Source organism: Chiloscyllium plagiosum, unplaced genomic scaffold, assembly GCF_037043375.1.
Source record: "Chiloscyllium plagiosum isolate Xiang-an unplaced genomic scaffold, Cpla_swu_hap1 HiC_scaffold_22, whole genome shotgun sequence".
NCBI classification, from domain to species: domain Eukaryota; kingdom Metazoa; phylum Chordata; class Chondrichthyes; order Orectolobiformes; family Hemiscylliidae; genus Chiloscyllium; species Chiloscyllium plagiosum.
Genome location: NW_028270160.1, coordinates 44,439,157 through 44,462,239, shown reverse-complemented (window position 1 = coordinate 44,462,239; position 23,083 = coordinate 44,439,157). Strand labels below are relative to the sequence as shown.

Sequence of the window (23,083 nt, the reverse complement as noted above, 5' to 3'; positions counted from 1 at the left end):
TGGAAAATTCTTGGTCTCAGCCACAGTTTTGCATCAAAAAGAAGGGCTATACTGCCATTGTATCCAATTTAAAGTTAATTTTATTACCAGTAACCATGATATCAGCATTCCAAAATGTGTCTTGGGAGTCTCCAAAACCAAGGCTGTTGAAATCTTGTAGTGAGCCTCATATATTCCCTAAGAAGAACTCATCCTACTTCTCAGTTTATGCTTAGAGACTTAAAGGCTATTAGGTCTGTTTTAACCTTCTGTGCTGCTGCTTCAGCTCAATGTTCTCCCTCTTGACCCTCCTGATGCTCTGTTTTACTGGCTGGACAAGTTCTCACTTGTGAATTCTCTTAATGGCATTGACTATACCATGATTCTTCCTGTGCTTTTTGCTGATGGGTCTTTCAAAGTTATCTTTTATTTCCAATCTCTGTAAAATCTCTGAGCTATAGCAATTTATTGCAAACAAACCCATGAGTTTTGAAGCTTGCGTACCTTGATATCTTAAAGAGAAAAGGTTTATTTTAAAGCATTGAATGAGATGAAGAATGAAGTGGAATCAGGGACCAGGGTGGCTTTGAAATAGTGTATTTATTGAGGGAGAGAAATTGACAGAATACATGTGGTGGTGCATGGCACCGAATGTGAATCTCAGAATGTGGTGGGAACAGCTGTCGGAGGAGCATTGTATGTCTTGGTACTACCTGGTTGGGTTTGAAACAAAAAGAATGGAACTTCAGTTGAAATCTGTGCAGGGTAGAGTGAGCCAGAGGCAGTCACTGAGAAAGATGATATGACTGTGAAAGTGTGTTTTAGTAAGCACTTAATCAAACACTGGAGAACGTTAGAAATCAATGAAAGTGAAGAAGCTGAAAGTTTAAGATGTAAATCCTGTCAGAGAGAAGAACTGAACTTTTTCAAAGTGGGGATACCTGACCGAGAAGTGCTGTGAATTATATATTTGAATAAAAGTAAAATACTATGGATGCGGAAATCTGAAACAAACATAGAAAAAGCTGGAGATACTCAGTAGGTCTGACAGCATTTGTGGAGAGAAACAGAGTTAATGTTTTGAGCTCATTATGACTTTTTCAGAACTGAATGATATTGGAAATTTTTTGAAATACTTTTTTTTGGTAGAGGAAGAGGAGGAACAAGATGCAAATGGAGTGCAGAGGCCCTGTACAGAAGCGAATGCAGTTGGTAATGGCTGTTAACTCTGTTACCTTCTTGCTCATTCAATTATTTTTGTTCTGTCCCAGCCTGGACAGTTTTCAGTGAGCTTCATGCTTTGACCAATCTGACATTAACTCCGAAAAGATTATATGTTGAAGGGTAAATGGAGTTTGAAAAAACAGTTGAAGTTTAAACATACTATCATCTCTGATGGTTTTAGTCTGCAATCAAGACATTGGTCATATTCTCTCCAGACGTGGCAAACACCATCTCTTCCATGAGATGCAAGTACTTACAACTACCCTGATTCTTGCCAGTTATGTATTGTTGTTTCTGATAATGTACCATATTGCTCTCCTGGAGAGAAGGAAATATGACAGGCAGTGTGATGCAATGTGTTTGGGTGCTGTGGCTGTAAGTATGTCCAGACTATGAAATGTAGATGTAAGACTTAAAGCAATATGTGTGCACACATGTGGTAGTCCCGAGAGTGAGAATGCTGTTTGATCATGGTAAGATCTTGCATATGTAGTCTTTCAGCATGGGTAGGCTGGTGCGCCATAGTCTACATGGCTTTGGCTGACCAGTAACTTCCCACTCTCACTACCTGCCAATGATGTAATGTAATGCTTTGCAGATTGATAATCAAACTATTTTGCTGTATTGTGAGACATCTTCCATGACTATGAATCCCTGAAGTGGGACTTGAATCTTGAGGTTTGGCTAAGAATTAGGATTGTTACCACCTCACCACATGATTTCCTTTTTAGCAATATGTGAGGCTGAGGCAAAGTATGAAGGTTTGCTATGATTTGAGATTGATTGATTGTTTGGTTTATGAGTAATGGTAGGTGTGGTGAATTAGGCAGTGTTTGAGATTTGTGGTGCGAATGGGTATCATTTTTCATGGGTGCTTGTGTTGCATCCATTAGGACAGATACAAGAATATCAAATTTCAAAAGGAACAACAAATTATACTGGATGGTGAAAAGGATGTTCATTGCTTGGCAAGTGGACTTGAATTGTTTGGGGATATTTTAATGGAGAATGAATCAAGGATTAGGTATCCCTAAAGCAATTTTTTTAATTTTAGAAAGGCAGATCAACTCTGGTCAGTGGATTGCCATAGGAAATGTGCCAATGAACAGTTATTCCCCAAACCTTTCTTTACTTAAATAAATATTTACCTAGAGTCACAAAGCTGTACAGCCCCTTAATTCCAACTCGTCCATGCCGACTGGATATCTTAAATAAATCTAGTCTGGTTTGCAGTACTTGGCCCATATCCTTCTAAACCCTTCACATTCATATACCCATTCAGATGCCTTTTGAATGTTGCAATTGTATCAGCCTCCACCACTTCCTCTGACAGCTCATTCCATACACACACCACCCTCTACTTGAAAATGTTGTCCCTTAGATCTCTTTTAAATCTTTCCCCTCTCACCTTAAACCTATACCCTCTAGACCTGGACTTTTCTGCCCCAGGGAAAAGATCTTGTCCATTTACCCTATCCATGCCCCTAATGATTTTATAAACTTCTAAGGTCACCCTTCAGTTCCAACCCTCCAAGGAAAATAGCCCCAGCCTATTCAACCTCTCTTTATAGCTCAGAGCCTTCAACCCTGGCAATATCATTGTAAATCTTTTCTGAATGCTTTCAAGTTTTACAACATCCTTTCTACAACAGGACAACCAGGATTGAATGCAGTATTCCAAAATTGGCCTCACCAATATCCTGTACAGCCACAACATGATCTCTCAATTCCTATACTCAATGCTCTGACCAATAAAGGAAAGCATACCAATGCCGCCTTCACTATCCTGGCTACCTGTGACTTCCCTTTCAAGGAACTATGAACCTGCACTCCAAGGTCTCTTTGTTCAGCAACACTCCCCAGGACCTTCCCATTAGGTGTAAAAATCCTGACCTGATTTGCCTTTCCAAAATACAACACCTCACATTTATCTAAATTAAACTCTATCTGTCACTCCTCAGCCCATTGGCCCATCTGATCAAGGTCTCATTATACTCTGAGGTAACCTTCTTCGCTGTCCACTATACCACCAATTTTGGTGTCATCTGCAAACTTACTGACCATACCTCCTATGCTCACATCCAAATCATTTGTATAAATGATGAAAAGCAGTGGATGCAGCACCGATCTTTGCGGCACACTGCTGGTCACAGGCCTCCAGTCTGAAAAACAACCCTCCAACACCACCCTCTGTCTTTTACCTTTGAGCCAGGTCTGTATCCAAATGGCTAGTTCTCCCTGTATTCTGTGAGATCTAACCTTGCTAACCAATCTCCCATGAGGAACCTTGTTGAATACCTTACTGAAATCCATTTAGATAATGTCCACTGCTTTGCTTTATCAATCCTTTTTGTTAATTCTTCAAAAAACTCAATCAAGTTAATGAGACATGATTTCCCATGCAAGAAGCCATGTTGACTATCTCTAATCAGATCTTGCTTTTCAAAATACGTGTAAATCCTGTCCCTCAGGATTCCCTCCAACCATTTTCCCACCACCAATGTCAGGCTCACTGGTCTATAGTTCCCTGGCTTTTCCTTACCACCGTTCTTAAACAGCGACACAATGTTAACCAACCTGCAGTCAACTGACACCTCGTCTGTGGCTATTGATGATACAAATTTGTCAGCAAATGACCTAGCAATCACTTACTTAGCTTTCCATAGTATTGCAGCCTAAGAGTGCTAGAAATGAAAATGCAGTCAAAAAAAAGTTATTTTATTTATCCCAATGCTTTATCTTCTGTTTCTGTTCCCAAAGGACCATTTTAAAATAATATCATGAGTTTCTTGGATCTGTTCAAACAATTTCCAGATAATTGACGTTATTGCTATTCCTGAACAGCAGATTTCTGGAATGCAAAGACTACTGTGTACAGTTTAAATAATTTAAAATTGTTTAATTATTTTCAATGAAGAACTTTTTTTGCAACAGGTTGGAAGTGAATTATGAAGCATTTGGAAAGCAATGTGAAGTGGAATACATTGCAGAAGTAATTGGACTCGAACAACAACTTCAACAACAGTTTTGGAAAGAAATGGAGACATATAATGAAAAATTGAAAAATTTGCAAAACAAACAGGTATGTAATTATATCCTTAAATTTAGGATAAATAGGATTAATGATATACACAATTAGTATGTATATATAGACAAAAAACCATCATATTGTGTTTATTCTCAGTGTCTTTTTGTTCAAGAAATTCTTATTTTAGCTTCCTGCAGGTAGGATAATATTATCCACAACAGAATATTAAACACAACTTTGTAGTGGACTGATGTCTAAGTTAGATTTTTTTTAGTTCAATGTATGCGTTGGCATGGCAATGGCATATCTAGCATTATACATGTGGTCAAACATGTTGACTGAAGCAACCATAAGGCAGACAGCATTCTAACTTATTGCATGCATCTTCTGACAAACTGTTTGATATCCAAGTATGTCCTGTCAACGCACTGGAACAAGAAGTCATGCTGCTGATGTCATCCTTGTGCATTCATATCATAGGAACTGGAAGTTGACACTGCTGATATCATTGTTAAGAGTTCATCTCCTTCCTCCATTTCCTGCTTCCCTTAGTGACTCACTCAGTACTCCCTCAGTTGACATGCTTTTGTTCTATTGTTACCAAATGCTTCTGCCTGTTGTGAAACTAGGTAGAGTAATTGTAGATTGGGGGCAGGAAGTTAGAATTTGGTGTTTGTAAAATTGTAAAATGCTAGGGCTGAAAGCATTGTGTGGTTCCTTTAAAGAATTGTACTTTTTCTGTGCTTAGAGATTTAAAATGGATGTCTGTGAGCAGCAGCTTGGGGGTTTGCAAGTACACAGAGAGTAACTGAATTGAAACATTTATTTCAAAAGGCATACAGTTAGCATGCCAAGCAGCAGTTTTATACCAAGACAACAGTCTTTTGAATTTAGCCAATCAATTTGAACCAGATACCAAAAACCTATTAAATTTAAATCTGATGGCTTTGATAACATAGGATCAATCCTGTTCTAAGAAATATTGATATGTCATCATCAATATAAAAGGGGCAGTTGGACAAAGATCCCAGAGCAAGCTGCCATCCACAGGAGCTAATGGCCCTCAGCTCTCAAGAGAGACTCACAAGATCTCACAGCCTCATCTATGTCTTAGGGAATGCACCATCTAAATAACAATGGTACGAATGAAGGAGAAGACATTTCTGACAGAAGAATCGACGGAGAAAACACAGAGCATTCTGGAAGACAACCTTGCTATAATTTTGAGAGACTAAATTCTATTTTTGTTATATGAGTGGGAACTGTATTTATTGGAACAACATACCATTAGAATTTTGTTTTATTTGGGAATTGTTAGTAGTTAGAAGGGATTTATTTGGTTTGTGAATAGTTTAGTTAATTTGTTCACTATTAAGTTTAGCTAAATAAATATTTACTTGTCGATTTTGAAGTGAGTGGCAGGAATTTATTTTATTTAACCACTCAAAGTTGCTAAAAGCAGGTTTCACCACTTTTCACATGCCTTTTACAGATTATAGGATGAGGTCTCCTCTTTGGGTGATTCGGTTTAGTTCTCTGAGGGTGTGTCAACCTCTGCTTTGTAACACTGCCTTAAACAAGTGTTCATATGGGATTCAACTCACAATTTTTCTGGGATAGTTGTGGAAGCCTCACTTCAACGTGGAGGTATTATGGCAATTTTCAAAAGGCTGAAGAAGAGAAATTTGCGAACCTAAATTCCAAGACACACTCTACATTGATTGTACAGGCAAAGAGCTTTGATATCCCAGTGACTTTTAAAAATTTAGATACTGGAAATTCAAGTCTGTTCCTGCATAAGCATTTGTTTGAAGCAAATACATATTGCCAATATGTAATCATAACTCTCACACAGAATACTGGATCCTTCTAAAATGATAGCAGGGGCTTATTGTGCAAATTACATAATTCACTGGATAACATAGTTAGGATAAAACAAACACACAGACTGAAATGCCATCTGGCTGCGCCTTGGTGGTATAGCTCTTTGACTACAATCTTTTCATCTGCTTGCATGTCTGTGACAAGATAACAATATTATTAACAAGAAAGTTTGTGTCAATATGGTTTCAATAAAGTTATAATATTTAGCTCTTCATTTTGCATTATATTTATATATAGTAAAAATCTATTGACAGGATGTAGTTTGCATTATTTCAGTTTTACCTTTGTACACCTCATTATTAGAGCCAGTTTTTCACAATTTGTGTTCTTGTTTCATATGCCTGAAACACTTGCTGTAGGAAAGCAAACTGGAAAGTTTATAATCTTTAACCTAAGTTTATAGCATTATGTTTGTTTTAGTGTTTCTTCACTGTCTGATATGTTCATCCACTACAAACCTGATAATGAAAGATTTAAATTTCTATTTAGATGACAAAGTAAACCCCAGCTTATCTTTTAATATTACTAGAATGTCAAAAGAAGAAAACTTACAGAAGGAGATGAATCAGTCAGTGAAGATACTGATGATGACATAGGAAAGCCACCAGTACTTTCTACGCCAACTGATAGAAAGAAAATGGAAGATATGGCAAGAAAAAGAAGCTCATGGATTCAGAAGCAACAGATTAAGCCTACTTTGATTCCTAAACTATTACTGACTGTGGATGTGACACCAACCTCTCAATGCTCTGGGTATTAGTTGCAACTATGCATTTTCAATTAATACACAGTTGCCTTCACTGTTCGATTTTTGTAGTATATTTGTTGTTAACATTTAAAATGTAAGCAATTTGTATGTAAGCTGGTAAAAAGAAAACTAGTTTAAAAAGTTTGCACTCCATAGTAAATGCTAAATGTCAATAGGGCTAATGTTCGTATCTGTGTGAATAAATAAAATTCAACTGAGAATAAGTGCAGTAGAGAATTGCTATATCAAGTCATTAGTTCCTTTCGTTGCCTCAGCATTCTGAAATTTTCCCAAATGAGTGTTCTTGATCATGTATCTCCCATAGAGGCAGGGCCATTAAGGATAATGAGACAGGAGAAGGCATTCCCAGGACTAGAGGCTGCTGCACATTATTTAAATGACTAGGCAACCAAATTACAAGTAATTTGCAGTCCCTTGGAAACAGGATGATATTTGCTTATGACAAGTCTCTTAATATGGTTAAGCTGTTGTGCTAGAGTTACTATAAGGTCTTGGCAGACAAGGAAATTCTTCCACTCATGTTGCCTGCAGATTGTCAATGCCTAACAGCATTGACAGATTAATAATCAAAACTGCTTACCATGTTATGATGTACCTCTGGAACAAGTATTGAGGTGGAATGTGAACCCACAGCTTCTGATTATGAGGTAGAGATGCTACTACTGCACCACAAGTCCTAATTTTTAAACTTGCCCAGTGATGCTTCTGGCATGCCTTGCCCCCTTACTAAACCATGATTTAGTACCTAGTCTAACAGCCACACCCTCCAGGACACAACCAATCCTGTCAGTAGTAACACCACGGAGCCACAAAGCAAAATGCTATGGATTCATAAAAATATTGAATAAAACCAGAAAATGCTGCAGGAACTTTGCAAGTCTAACAGCATCTGTGGAAAGAGAATGGGTAATGTTTTTGGTCATGAACCTTTCTTTAGGAGCTAATTTTTAATTTATCATATGAAAGTCAGTAATTGTGCTGCACGATGATTGCATAGCTGAATAGCTAGAAACAATGGAAGATAGGTATGAGGCAGTTAGCTTTGGTGGGTGTTTGAGGGTGAAGTAATATATTTGGATGTTAGGCCTGTGTTCTGAGTGCCAGGAGTTACGAATGGATGAATGCTGTGTGGCATTAAGCAGCGTGAGAGATTGGTAGTTTGCTGTGGAAGAAATGTCATGTGAAGATTCTTTCATTTTGCTTAAAGTTATTGAACTTCTTGTGGCACATGAATCAGGCTCTCAGATCCAAGCTGTAGGGCTTAAGCTCCTTAGTCACATACTCCCAATCCTTTATGAGCATGACCTTTGAAATATCTTATCCTTCAATTTTTTCACTTCCATGATTTAAGGTTCCAAGCCCCTCTGTGATTTGGAACTCCCATCTAGTTTGTATGTTCCATTTTCCCTGATTTGATTTGTCACAATAATACACAAAAGGAGCCTGCTGTCATTCACTTCAGTTTTCCTTTAATTGTGACAGACACCCTTGCGCAAAATTAAATTATGTCCACCTCAATGGAGAAAGTATTCCTTGAAAAATAGAAGCTAGGAGTTAACTCTGATTCATAAACAAATCCCTGTTTCTTCTTCGCCACACGGTCAAAGCTTTTTTTAATGTCCAGTTTAAATTTCCTTTCTGTTTAAAATTCAAGGTTTTCACTTTCTTCTACTCTCTCTTCCCTTTCTTCCCTTCAGAATTCAAATTCACATTTTCACATTTCTCTTTATTGCTCTTTTTCTTTTCTATTTCAGATTCAAATTTTTTTGTTTTTTTTATATTTCAAACTGCTTCATTTGCAACTGAATCCAAGTCACCCACTCTGTTTTATCTGGATTACTAGGAGCCATTATCTCAATTACTTCTGCTTTCGTGGAGTATGCTTTTAACTCTATTTCTAAGTTTTCTATTGTCTTCAAATTAGCTTTTGTTATCTGTTGCAAAACATTCAAAGGTACATCCTCTCTTGAGGAACAAAATTAGCAATCGTTAAAAGACATTTTAACTTTTAGAATCTCCAAATGCACTTATTTCAGCTCATAGATTCAGAATGCTGCAGAGAGCTCACAATTTTGTTATGTTCTCCATAAAGACCAATAACTTCTAAAAAGAGATTTGAAGTCCCAGTTGCTACCTTAAAGAATGACATTAAGATTTGTGTTTTAAAACTTTTCTGTAACAAATTAGTTTAAAAGTTATTGACTAAAGCACTATTATCACTTATTCGGCAATTTTTATTTGAAACTACTTAAAGTGACTTTCCTCTCTTATACTTGGCATATATTGCACTCTCTAAGGAATTACAGCCTTTACAGAAAATGGTCCAGAGATGTTACAGTTTTCAGTGGGTCTCCATATCTCTGCTTCAGCAGATGGTAACTTTGAATGACTGTTGTCAGACAATTGCCTCCACTTTCCAAGAGTTTCTTAAAAGCACTAGCAGTAAAGCCTATTCCCATGATTCTTGTTCCTCCTGACCATGACTGGACAAATCTCATTAAATCCTTATAAGGCCACAGGATCTGATACTTCAACCATCTTTCTCCTGGGTCTGTTTGTGGTAGTTTACAAAACTAAGTAATTTTTTCTGCTGATCGTGCAGAACCTGTGTAATAAATTCTCTATGTTGTTCATTGATTTATATGGAGCCTGTAACCTTATCTGAAAAATGGCTTATTTTGTCTTCTTTGTTGTGACAACAAGAACCACATTAACCTTTGTGGAGATAGCAGTGCTGGATGGGCCAGATCTTTGAGGAGTAGCATACTGATTGCCACTCTGCCCTTTTTTGTTCTTGCATGAAAGGAGCTCTGCATTTCTAAGATGAAATTCTACTCCGGTATCACTCAGAAATATGGAGGTGTACTTCCATTCTGACAGTTCTTTTGTAGTGCAGAACTGTCAAAGAAAGGCAAGTCACATCCCCACTTCCACGGCAGTCAACTGCTGTGTTTTGAAATGTAAAAATTCTGTCAGTCACTTTGACTGCTGCTGCCAAAGGGTAAGTACGTAAGATATGTGTGATCAGGGTACTGGGAGTGTCAGGTGCCAGATTGGTAGTGAGGATAAGTAAGATGTCAGCTAAGTAGGATGCAGTTTAACAAGAGAAGGAGGTTGGGCACCAGGAGTGGGATACCAGATGAGTAGGGAGTAGAGTACCAGCTCAGGAAGAGGAGGATTCCAGGAGTAGAATCATTGAATCATAAAGAACAGAACAGGCCCTTTGGGTCTGCATTGACCAAACTACTCTAAATCTACACTCGTCTCATTTTGGAGTTTTTCCTCACAGCCTTGAATGTTATGACATTTCAAGTGCTCACCAAAGTATTTTTTTACAGGTTGTGTGGTTTCCTGCATCAACTACCATCCTAGGCAGTGTATTCCAGGTTTTCACCACTCTGAGAGAAAGGATCTTCTGCCTTTCACTTTAAAATTTTGACTCCCTATATTGACTCTTCAACTAAGGGGAACAGCTGCTTTATATTTACCCTGTACATGCCCCTCGTAAGCTTATACAACACGATCAGATTCCCTCTCAGCGTTCTGTGCTCTAAAGAAAATAACCTGAGCCTCTCTTTATATCTAAAATACTCCATTCCCAGCACCATCCTCTTTTGCATCTCTTCCAGTGTAATCATATCTATTCTAAAGTGCAGTGACGTGAATGCCACAAAGTTAGGCCACTGCTGGAATATTAAGGTTTTGTGCAAATCTAACATAACCTCCCCATTCTTATAATCAAAACCACAACTGATAAAAGCAAATATCCGATATGTTTCTTAGATGCCTATTAACCTGTCCTATCAGGATCTATGAACGAGCACTCAATCCCTCTGTTCCTCTAGGTTTTTTAGTGTCCTACAATTCACTGAGTACTCCTCTCTCTTATTATTTCTTCCAAAGTGTAGCACTTCACACTTTTCAGGGTTAAATTCTATCTGCCAATGATCTGCCTATCTGACCAATCTGTTCTTCACTATCAACCACTGGACCAATATTCGTGTCATCTGCAAACGTGCTTATCATTTCTCCCACATTTACTTCTATATCGTTTATATAAATCATGAACAATAAGGGACTCAGAACAGGTCCCTGTGATTTGCCACTGGATATTTGGGCCCTAGTCAGACAGACAGCCTTATGCCACTACCCTCTGTCTGCTACCACTAAGCCATTTTTGGATCCAATTTGCCTGAATCTCATGAGTTTTGCCTCATTTATCAGACTCACATGTGGGATCTTGTCAAAGGCTTCACTGGAATCCATTTAAACTACACCAACTATATAACCTTCATCAACACACCTGCTCACTTCCTTGAAAAATTCAATCAAACTTATGACTTCACTCTGACAAAGCCATTCCGACTTTCCTGATTAAACCTTGTCTATTCAAGTGAAGATTAATTTTATCCTTCAGAATTTTCTCAATATTTCTCTGACCAAGACAGATGTGTAGGATTGAACAGTGTGGTGCTGGAAAAGATGTGTAAGATGCCAGGTTAATGGGAATAGGGTGCAAGTATGTAGAGTACCAGCTAGATAAGGGGTAAGGTGCTATGTCGCTTGAATGTCAATTCTGAAGGGGTAGGATGGTTACTAAGCAGAGTACATTGGTTCAAGAAATTAGTGTTTAGGATACTCTGGCATGGATGTGAGAAATTGGGTCTTGCTAATGCCAGGTAGGGTGGAAGTTGAGTTTGAAATAGTCAACTGGTTGTGTTAGATTCTGGTGGGGACGTCAGGTCAGATTGGGTCAGATTGGTAGAGGAGTAGGAGTGGATAGGAGGGAAAAGAAGGTCAGATCCAGTGACTTGGGGTGGGATGTATCAGGTTGGGTTCAACAGTGAAGATGGTATGTTGGGTCGGGTTGGGCCCTGGGGAAGTCTCGGTTTAGAGTTTGTGGTGTATAACCTGTTTGGGATAAGTATGGTACGGATTGTGTGAGGTAAGTATGAGGTCAGTTTTATAAATTGTAAGATACACAAACTATATATTTAATAGTCAAACTTTTCTGACTAAATATTTTACTTAATATCATCACCACACTCAGAAGTCTCTGATTTAAATGGAGGAATTACCCAGCAAAACTATCAATTCCTGGGCAATTCCTTTGGTGTGTACTACAATGTGAATCCTGCAGGATCCCCATGCACAACTCCTACTTATGCTGGCATTGGGACCATCTGGCTGCCAAAAAATCTGGGCCAATTAAATCTTCTATTTGTACCACCATCAGCACAATAGTGCTGGGTTTCCTGTTGAGTTCTGAGGTCTCCAGTAATGTTCAACTGCTTGGTCCAATGCTCTAATCAGGTCAATGTAAGGACAGTATAAAATCTGCATGCTCTCTACTTCACGATGTAAGCAGATAATGAATCACTTAAATAAAGGCGAGAGAAAGTGAGTACTGCAGATGCTGGAGAATCAGAGTCGAAAAGTATGGCACTGGAAAGGCACATGAAGGGCTTATGCCCGAAACATCTACTCTTCTGCTCCTCGGATGCTGCCTGATCTGCTGCATTTTTCCAGCACCACTTTGCGACCTAAATAGCGGGAGGGAAGCTCAAACAAAGGGATTCTGTGATAATAACATGCTAAGTGCTTTTCTTTAATTTCATGCCAGATTGAAATACTTATGCTCATAACATTTAACTTGATGTTAACATTAATAACAAAGCATGTTCAAGCTAAGTATTTATGGGTGATGAAAAGTTTCAATTATTGTGCAAATAATTATTATTCCACTAACTGCTATTGTTCTTATATATATTATTTTAGGGCTGAATTGCAAAGAAGGATGGAAGTGGAAAACCATAAGTTCTTCATTCGTATTTTCTACAATGACAAATTTGTTTCCTCTACTGTTATCTCACAATTACTGCCAGATTTCAGTGTACAATTTAGACAAATATTCAATATTCAGATAATTCACAAACCTGAAAGCATTAGATTTGAGGTAACTATTATCGATTCAAATGGTGATACACTTCAGTTTCATTAAAGTCATTGTAATTTGGAGGGGCAGATAATATGCAAGAAGGATGGAAGTGGAAAACCATAGGTTCTTCATTCATATTTTCTACAATGACAAATTTGTTCCCTCTACTGTTTCCTCACAATTACTGCTAGATTTTGGTGGACAATTTAGACAAATATTCAACATTCGCAAACACAAAAACATTAGATTTAAGGTAACTATTATTGATTTAAAATTGTTAAAATTATAGGTTCAAATTGCTGATACACTTCACTTTCATTTAAAGTCATTGTAGAATGGACGGACAGATAATGTGAGTTTAGCATCAGTGGAAATCATTGGAGTGTTGAAATTTTTACTGGTTTAAAATGACTGCATTCCTATTCCATCTATTTATATTTCTATATCAGTATCCAACTCATTCATAATGTGAATAACCGAGTCCCTAACACAGATCCAAGAGGGACACCAATAGTCACATCCCACCAATTTGAGAGCGTACCTATTATTCCTAAATTCAGTTGCTGGTCACCTAGTTTCCCAGCCATGTCAGTAATTTGTCCTCAATTACAGGGGCTTCTACCTTAGTTAATCGCCTCTTATTTTGAACTTTATGAAATGCCTTCTGGAAGTCTATTTGAACACATAGATATACATTCCCCAGTCCACTATCTTGGTCATATCTTCAAAAAATTCAATGGGATTTGTTAGACATGATCTAACCATCATTAATCTATGCTGGAACTCTCTGATTAACTTAATTTTTTTCTGTACTTGATTATAGACTCCAATAATTTCCCCACCGCAAAGTTAGGCTCATTGATCTGTTATTCCCTTGTTTTTCTCTTATGCCCTTCTTAAAAAGCGGACTGGTGCACTTTTCCAATCCTGAGGGACAACCTCTAAGTTGACTATGTAAGTGATATGAGAAGCTAATCTTTAACTTCTGCCTCTCTGACAGTTGAGCGATTGTATAATTTAAGCTCCTATAAATTTGCATTTCATAGTATAAAAGATTAATCTTCAGATGCAAGAGATAAATAGTCCCAGATTCTCACTTCCAAGCCAAGTGCGTAGAATTTGGAAATTTCTCACTTCAAAACCTTACATGGGAGAAGTTGTCATGAATGGTCTGACTTTTGCTTCAGGGTGGTATTAGATTGGATAGACATGGGTCCGCCAGCTCTGAGAATAATAGAGGTGAGGTGGCAGGCCATGCACAAGAACATATCATTGTAAAAGACCAACCTGTAAGGTATTCCTGCTGTGAGGCAGGATGTTGATTAATATGCTGCTGGCCCTAAGATGTGACTTTAAGCCAGAATCAGGTGAGCACTAATGGTAATAGTTGTCTAACAGGTTGCTAACTATGGAAAAGATGGGCCCTGTTGGCCTTCCATAGGAAAATATCGAGGTTACTGCCACCTATTTTCTTTGTTGTCAACAGGCATATGATACACTATTAAAGAACAGCAACATCAATCGCTGAGAATATAATTCTTCGGGGTTAACTGATAAACACCACATGCACATACCACATTTCACCCACCTCTCAGGTTATGGCATGTAATTTACTATTTCCCAGGATATTTACAGTTGGAGACATGATTTGTGTGTGTAAGCAAATATATGCTCTGTTTGAGACAAATCAAAGCCTTACCTGCCCAAGATTATTTTCATCACTGCAACAAAAGATGCTAATTGGGCTAAGTGCAAGACCAGTGCCCCACTTCAATGATGTGAGCTTCCACATCCTGTTTGAGGAAATCTAGGATGCCAACATATTGTATCTAACTGTCTGGCAGAACCCATTCACAATCACAAAGAGGATACAGCAGGAGAGAACAACAAGAGACAATGACGCATTTTGGATACAGTGCAAGAAGAGGTTCCATGACTTGCTGTGCTCTGCCACTGTGGGTTGTTTGCATCAAAACTGCACAGAGGTCATAGTGGTGTTTAAAATTGGGATACTGGGCATATACCTCTCCTTTAGCATAAAGTTTGTACATTCAAGCCTCTCTTGTATGTGCGCTCTGTAATGGGCAGTAATGTCAATGTTCTTTGTGATGTATTATACACCTATATCCAAATGATGAATTAGGCAATAATCAACTTTCAGAGATTTACACAGGTTTATTGTAAATTTATAGTATAGTACCAACATTATTTTTCACCTTTCCTTCTGGACCCCTTCACTGTGCAGAAACCAATTTCCTACTAGGAATGAACTCAGCTCTTTTCTTCCTTTTTTTTGTATTCAAATATGCTTTTAAGCATCATAGAAAGGTTACTTGTACCACCAAATCACCCATGTTCTGTTTTTCTTTATCCTCTATAAGTAAATCAGCCATGTTTCTGAATCAATTACCAATATACATGCCATCGGGACAATTCAATGACACCAAACATGAGGGAAAGGGAGATGCTGTGATTATAATGAAGTCAGCCAATATGAGTTCCCTGACTGGGCTGTTAATCTGGTTCAATCAGTGACTCCTGGCTGACAGATGAAAAGAAGCGTATGGGGGATTCCGACTCTCTGGGTGCTGACTCTGATGAGGTTGCGTCAGAGTCAAGGATTTTCCACAGATAAATAAAGGATGACTTGGTGATGGGATACTGGCTTCTGTGGAGTTACTTAAGTTGTGACGAGAGTGAGATGAAGTTTGATGTAAGAACTACAGAAATGGCCCTGCATGGGAAAGAGGCATGTGTGATGGTTCTGAACAAGGACATGGACCCATATGCAAGCTGCAAACTCACAAACAATATGGGAGCAAAATATGCCCTGCCACTCGGAACAGTCAGAAACACTGCCAGAACTTGTGGGTTCACCCTCTCCGTTAAGTGTTGACAAGACTTCTGATACCAAGATGGACATGACGGATGTACCCACAAGGCCAACTTTGTTGACAGAAGAAGAGATTGAATTTCTATCGAGGCAGTCCTCGTGCAAGAAGTAAGCTCCCGGGCAATACATGCTGTCTGTATTGGGCAAGAACCTGATCCAGTGCTAAAATACTCTAGGATGCTCTCCAAGAGAAAGGGTGGGTCTACGTCCTTGGACTCAAGGGGTGAAATGTAGTGATTGTAACAAGGCCAGCCAGCTGGTCCTCACAGAGAATGAGTTCCCTGATTGTGGCTGTTAATCTGGTCTAATCAGGGAACCCTGTTTGACAGATAGAAAGATGCATGTCAGAAATTCTGACTGTGTGTGCTGACTCTGACAATGCTGTGCCAGATTGAAGGATTTTCCATGGATAAATACAGGGTGACTTGATGGTGGGATACCAGCCTCTGTGGAATTATTTCTATATCAAGAGGGAAGTGATTAAATTAAATGGAGTTGAAGGGGGAAATAATAGATTCCACGTCCTGTGGTGCCCAGCTTTCTCTCTCTCTCTCTCTCACACACACACACACACACACACTCTTGAAAGGCATTGAGAACATTGTGTGCTCCCTCCTGAAGGACACCCACCTGAAAGTGTAATCGTGGAAGAGGGAAAAATTAGTGAGGCATAATGGCCTCCTCATGCCAGTTTCTTAGACCTGTTGATGGCAACTTTGGCAAGGCCCAGGAGCAGGCCCATGAGGAGGTCCACCAACTTGCCTGCCACACTCTGCACCGGGTGCTCCAAGACGAGGAGTATAGGCTGAAGTGCAATCAAAAAACACCAGAATGTTTTTCAAATAACTATAAAGGGGGTGCAACTGCCGAATAGAACTCATCTCTTAAATTAAAAAATCTATTGAGAGCTTGCAATGCTGAATCATTTTCTGAGAAGATCTGTTTGAGCTTAAAGGGATTTGCATTTCTCACTCTACAGACTCACTCTGGTTTAAAAATATATATGTACACAATGGTACATTGTTATTAAAAAAAACCCTATATTCTTGCTTTTACATATTGAGACATCCCTCTTCTAGAACCTTTAGCATCTTTTCTTTGGAGGCATTCTTCATAGTGAAACATTCAAAATCTAATGACAATTATCTCTTTATCTAAGCTTAAAGATTGTTTTCCTCTCCAGCATCTACTTTGAATTTTAGGCTATATCTATATTTAGCCTTATCTCACTGCACATTTTGATGATTACACATCATCCTACAAAGACTGATTAGCAACACAATATTTTCTTGGTCTTGTTCTTTCAGTCCCTTTTACATTTAATATTTCCTTCAAGAACTTAGACAAATAGAATGCCACGTCAACAGCGTCAACTTGAGCTAGAGTTTCAACAGCTAATGCACCCCTCAATACTCATCTTATATTCTTTATTTTTCATGCCAAAGGGAATCTTTTCCCATTCTTTTCCCACAAGGTATATCACAATTTCCTGCACTGGAAAATCCATTGACATGATTTAATGCTTTGCATCACTAAAAATGACTGATGTCATATTATTGGGATCACCCAAAGCTAGTAACTTCAGTATACACTTCTCTAATTTCAATTTTTGAAAGTTTTATTTGCTCGTAAGATATCTTCCAGTTTTGGATTTTTTATAGCCAGACAAAGTTTCAATACACCAAAACTTACATCTGGTCTGGTCTTTGTGCCTAACAAGTTGAGCTGTCTGACAAGACTCCTCAGCAGTTCCATCTAATCCCTAGTAGCTGTCTCATCTTTTTGTCCAGATATGGTGTGACTAATTGCAATAAGATTGGCATTTTCTGAGTAAGGCTCTTGGTGTAGAACTGAAGCTGACTCATCCTGCTTAATTTTCAATCCCAAGTAGTTAAAACTCCAGAAGCTTGATTGCCAGTTTTGAATTTCTTTCTGACTTGATTAGGTATCTTCAAAGTCATTGGTGGCCCTACACAAAAGATTGTCACTATGCATCATAACAATGCTCGAATAGTTTCTATTTTAACACCAAAAGAATGCTGCAGGGTTTGCATTCAGTTGTGAACACTCCAACATTAACATAGAAACAGAAGAAAGGAGCAGAAGGAGGCCATTCAGCCCTTCAAGCCTCCTCAGCTATTCATCACAATCATGGCTGATCGTCCAACTGAATAGCCTAATCCTGCTTTCTCCCCATAACCTTTAATCCCATTTGCCCCAAGTGCTATGTCTAGCTGCCTCTTGCATACATTCAATGTTTTGCTATCAACTACTTCCACAGGTAATGAATTCCACAGTCTCACCACTCTTTGGATGAAGAACTGTTTCCTCATCTCTGTTCTGAATGGTTTACCTCAAATCCTCAGACTGTGACCCCTGGTTCCATAGGGAACATCCTCCCTGCATTTACCCTGTCTAGTCATGTTAGAATTTTATAAGTCTCTATGAGATTTCCCCCCGATTCGTCTGAACTCCAGCAAAAACAATCCTAACCCAGTTAATCTCTCCTCATACATCAGTTCCACCATCCCCGGAATCAGCCTGGTAAACCTTCACTGCACTCAGCACACAATATTTTAGGTGTGGCCTCACCAAGGCCCTGTTTAACTGTAACAAAATATCCGTGCTCCTGAAGGCAATGAAGGCCAACACACCATTTGCATTCTTTTCACTAGTTTCCTCATTTTTCTCCCCCCACCTTACCCCAATTCCAACCTTCCAGCTCAGCACCATCCTCACAACTCGTCCCATCTGTCCATCTACCTTCTCACCTGTCCGCTCTAACTTCCCCTCCGACCTATCACCCTTCGCCCCACCTCCATCCACCTACTGCACTCTTAGTTACCTTTCCCCCAGTCCCAGCCCCCTCTCATTTATTTCTCCATCCCTGAGGCTCCCAGCCTCATTCCCGCTGAATATCTTTTGCCTGAAACATCGATTTTTCTGCTCCTCGGATGCAGCCTGACCTCCTGTGCTTTTGCAGCACCACACTCTTGACTCTAATCTCCAGCATCTGCAGTACTCACTTTTGCCCATTTGCCTTCTTTACCTGCCCTTACTGAAAAATACCATACCCTGAAACATAATTTACCCCATAAACACTTTTATATAGTTTCCAGAGCTTCCTCTTTATTCCTAGTGCTTCCTTAGGGGGTTATAAGAATATATACCTTTCAAGCAGGTCACACTTCCAAGGAAAGATTATTAAAATGGCTGAAATTATTTTCAAGATTACTTTCCCAGCTGTATGAGAATCTGTTTCCCCCAAATATTCCTCAAAGCGTTTAGATACCAATCTAAATTTGGCTTGCTAAGTTCCATCGAGTAGGACTATTTCCATACAGATCTATATTGTGTCAGAGCAAGTTTACCACTATCATCAGCTTCTGAATATACATGAATTCTTTCCAGTTCTGTAATTCTTAATTTAGCCTCTTTTACCATGCTATCTTCCATTGTAATAGTAACCACAAACACTACTTGATTATAGATTTTTCTACTTTTATCCTTTATCTGAAAAGGCTCTCCATTACCCAAGCTACCCAGTTGCCTTGCCTGGCTGAGGCCTCTTTCTTCACCATGAGATCTCTCTGGGCTACTCCTTTCAGAATTTCTGCTAGATATCTGCTCTTCTGTGTACAACCTTTTCCTCCCAAAGTATATTGTGGGCAGCACGGTGGCACGGTGGTTAGCCCCACTGCTGCCTCACAGTGCCAGAGACCCGGGTTCAATTCCTGACTCAGGCGACTGACTGTGTGAAGTTTGCACATTCTCCCTGTGTCTGCGTGGGTATCCTCCAGGTGCTCTGGTTTCCTCCCATGCTCCAAAGATGTGCAGGTCAGGTGAATTGGCCATGCTAAATTGCCTGTAATGTTAGGTAAAAGGGTAAATGTAGGGTCGGTGTGGACTTGTTGGGCTGAAGGGCCTGTTTCCACACTGTAAGTAATCTAATCTAATATCTCCTGAGTCAGTACTGGAACCGTGTTTTCTAATCTCATACCCCTTGCTGCCAATCCACGGTGCTTGTTTCTTGTCCTCAGAACAGTGAGCCAGTATGACCAGTACGTTCATTACCCAGTTACTTTTAAAAAACTGTTTTTTCTCTCTAAGTTTGCTTGCACATTCCGCTATCATGGCTTCCATTTTTGAGTTATCTGATTCTGCTAGCCTGTAAACAACTCATGAATCTACTTTGCCCAAATGACCTCCACAAAGAGTTTACTTTTTCATGTTTTTCAAGATTTTGGTGGTGGGAAATTCATTGGAAAGAATTTTGAGGGACAAGATATATCTTTACTTTGAGAGACTGAGTAATCATGAATAGTCATAGAAATTTAGAAAATAGGAACATAAGAAACTAGACCATTGGCTCTTTGAGCTTTCAACACTAATCATTAAGATCATGGCTGATCAGTAAACTGCTCCCACTTCTCCCCCATATTCTTTGATCCTTTTAGCTGCAACTCCTTCTTGAAATCATATAGTATTTTTGCTTCGATTTGGTGGTGCCGGTGTCGGACTAGGGTGTACAAAGTTAAAAATTACATAACACCAGGTTATGGTCCAACACTAGTTTTCAGAGCTAGTGTTTGCTTCAACAGATTTCTTTTATAGCAAATTTCACAGGCTCACCACTCTCTGGGTAAAATTTCTCCTTATCTCAATCCTAAATAGTTTAGATTGTGACACCTGGTTCTGGACTCTTCCATCATTGGGAACATTATTCCTGTCTAATTTGGTTAGAATTTTATAGGTTTCCATTAATAATTCCCCATTCTTAGCTTCTAAGGAATATAAATATACTTTAGTAGATCTCTCCCATTTTAAAGTTTTGTAGAATCTTTTATTATCTGTTTTATTTTTTGTGCAACATTTCTTTAATACTCCAATTTCTCCCTTTTATTTAAAGTAATCTTTTGCAAGTTTCCAAACTGATCAAAATCATCTGGGGCACAATTAATCTTTTCGGCATTGTACCTCTTCTCTTTCAGTTTGATACTATCCTTAACTTGATTAGATAGTTAAGGATTGTGCATCCTTCTCATTGTATCTTTCTTTCTAATGGAATATATTTTTGCTTAGAGTATGAAACATCCCAACTGTCAAGCAGCATGTCTGTGTGCCTGCACTAAAGTGCACCTCAATATGACAATTCTGATAGCCTTTATTTCTGGCTGACAAACAGACATGGCAAAGAAAGTATGCAAGTAGATGCCCTCAGGTGTAGCTTACTCCAATCTATGAGCGGGGCACCTACTCTGTTGTGCACAGTACCCTTGCATCAACATTTCAATGCTAATTCCTGTACGTCCTGCAATGGTGTGCCTACTAATCATCCTCCAAGTGGATCAAGAGGTGCCATGAGGATCATGAGAGGTTGGAAAATGTCAGATGCCAATTTCTCTGGATGAGTGAGAATGCATTTGATGCCCATGAATCATGCCCTGAAGTGCTGTTTGGAGCTGAGCAACTTGGAGGCTTTTCACAACCAGATGTGATTTGAGATGGCCAGGTACCCATGTCTTCCATGTCTTCCATGTCAAGAATTTTCATCATCTGGTTATTTTGTACATCTGGTAAGATAGTAGATTAATAGTAATGAGGGGAGTTGTGCAATAATGCTTTCAACAAGCTGTAATCTCTTAACTGGCAACTCACTTCTGCCTGACGAAAAGCTCACCTCACTGCCCAAATGGTACATAAAAGATGCAGCATGTTGCTCCCAAAATCGAGATAGGTATTCCGGACTTCTTGTATAATTTTGCTCCAAATCTTGTGGTGTAATTTAGGCCCCTATAAAAATTTGCCTATTGTTTTCATTCAATATTTCAGTGCAGGATTGTCTGCCTGCTATCATGTACAATTTTAAAATGGTGGGAATAGAAGTGCTTTCTGTTGAGATGGTTGAAGAGATTTTCAGTGGGTCTTATCACTGCTATCTTACCATACTGCCAAATATAATGATCTGGATCTTGTGGTTCTCATTTCAGGGATATACTATTGAGGGCCACGATAATGGAAATGTAGGTTCCTGGGAGCCCACTTACGTTGAGGTAGTTGAAGAGATTATCAGTGGGTCTCATCAAACAATGTGGATGCTATGACATTGACAAACCTGTAAAAAAAGACATTTTTCATTGCTGTCTTAACATACTGCCAAAGATAATGATCTACATCTTGTCATCTCATTTGAGGGATACATAATTGAATTCTGCAATAATGGAGATACAGGTTCCCAGGAGTCCACTTATGCTTGAATCAGAACTTGCAATCTACCATTTTCAACTCTAATCAACCAATTCTGATGGCCCAGTGCCTCTCAGTGCCCAAACTTGGGTTGTTTGCCTAGTACTTAGGTCAGTACTTATACTGAGATATTTAGGGCTGCTCCTACCAGATGTAAAGCCTGTTTGGGAAATAAGTCCTTTGGATCAGTAGAAATATCAAAACACTTCTCCTCCACCCCCAGCTCTGCTAACGCATGCCAGCAATCTCAATTCATTAGTTTCACACTGTGGAAGCAGAATGGATATGATGTAGGAGGGCTTAGCAGAGTCAATGGCAGATGAGAGAGCTGGAGTGGGTAGTACAAAGCCAGTCATAGAGTTTTAGAGCACCGAAAGGGGCACTTCAGCTCATCATGTCCCTACTGGTTATCAAGTGTTTATCTGTTCTAATCCCATTTTCATCACTTAACCTGTAGTGGTTATGGTACTTTAAATATTCATCAAAATATTTCTTAAATGTTGTTCCCACCTCTATTAGTATTTCAGGTAGTGACCTCCTAATACCAACCACTGTTTGGGCAAAATGATACTTCCTTAAATCCCATCTAAATTTCCTGTACATTATATCTATGTTCATGGTTATTGATTCCTCTACCTCCTACATATCCTATTTATGCACCTCATAATGTCATAAGTCTCAACCAGGTCCCCACTGAACCTTTTTTGCTTGAAGGAAAACTACCTAGTCTATGTAATCTTTCATCATACCTGAATTTCTCCAGCCCAAAAACATCCTGGTGAGTCTCCTTTGCATCATCTCTAGTGCAATCACCTCCTTCCTGTTGTGTGGTGACTAGAGGTACATATAATATTGCAGCTGTGTCCTAACTAATGTCTATACAGCTCCATTATAATCTCCCCAGTCTTGTATTCAATATCAAGTATTCCACATGTCCTGTTATCTTCAAGGATCTGTGGGCATGCACATTAAGGTCCCTTTGATCCTCTGTTCTTTCTAGGGTCCCACAATTCATTGTATTCTCTTTAATCTTGTTAGTCCTCCCATATTATATTCCTCAGTGATTTCCTCTGGCTCAGACTCATTCACTTGGATTCCAACCGAAGTTTCATCTTAGTGCTT

At 39.0% G+C, this 23,083-nt stretch overlaps 2 protein-coding genes across 2 annotated transcripts in view; both read left to right on the top strand.

Annotated features, from left to right (window-relative positions):
• Nucleotides 1–7,081, top strand: part of LOC122561384 (protein CC2D2B-like) — a 121,400-nt gene extending 114,319 nt beyond the window's left edge. Inside the window, exons 15-16 of the mRNA XM_087999270.1 lie at nucleotides 4,138–4,285; nucleotides 6,645–7,081. Coding sequence (XP_087855396.1) covers nucleotides 4,138–4,285; nucleotides 6,645–6,875 — 379 coding nt within the window. The 3' untranslated portion in view covers nucleotides 6,876–7,081. The remainder of the gene's footprint in view (nucleotides 1–4,137; nucleotides 4,286–6,644) is intronic.
• Nucleotides 7,082–15,523: 8,442 nt separating this feature from the next.
• The window catches only part of LOC148145982 (coiled-coil and C2 domain-containing protein 2A-like), a 73,999-nt gene continuing 66,439 nt past the window's right edge, over nucleotides 15,524–23,083 (top strand). Inside the window, exons 1-2 of the mRNA XM_087999269.1 lie at nucleotides 15,524–15,667; nucleotides 21,706–21,768. Coding sequence (XP_087855395.1) covers nucleotides 15,524–15,667; nucleotides 21,706–21,768 — 207 coding nt within the window. The remainder of the gene's footprint in view (nucleotides 15,668–21,705; nucleotides 21,769–23,083) is intronic.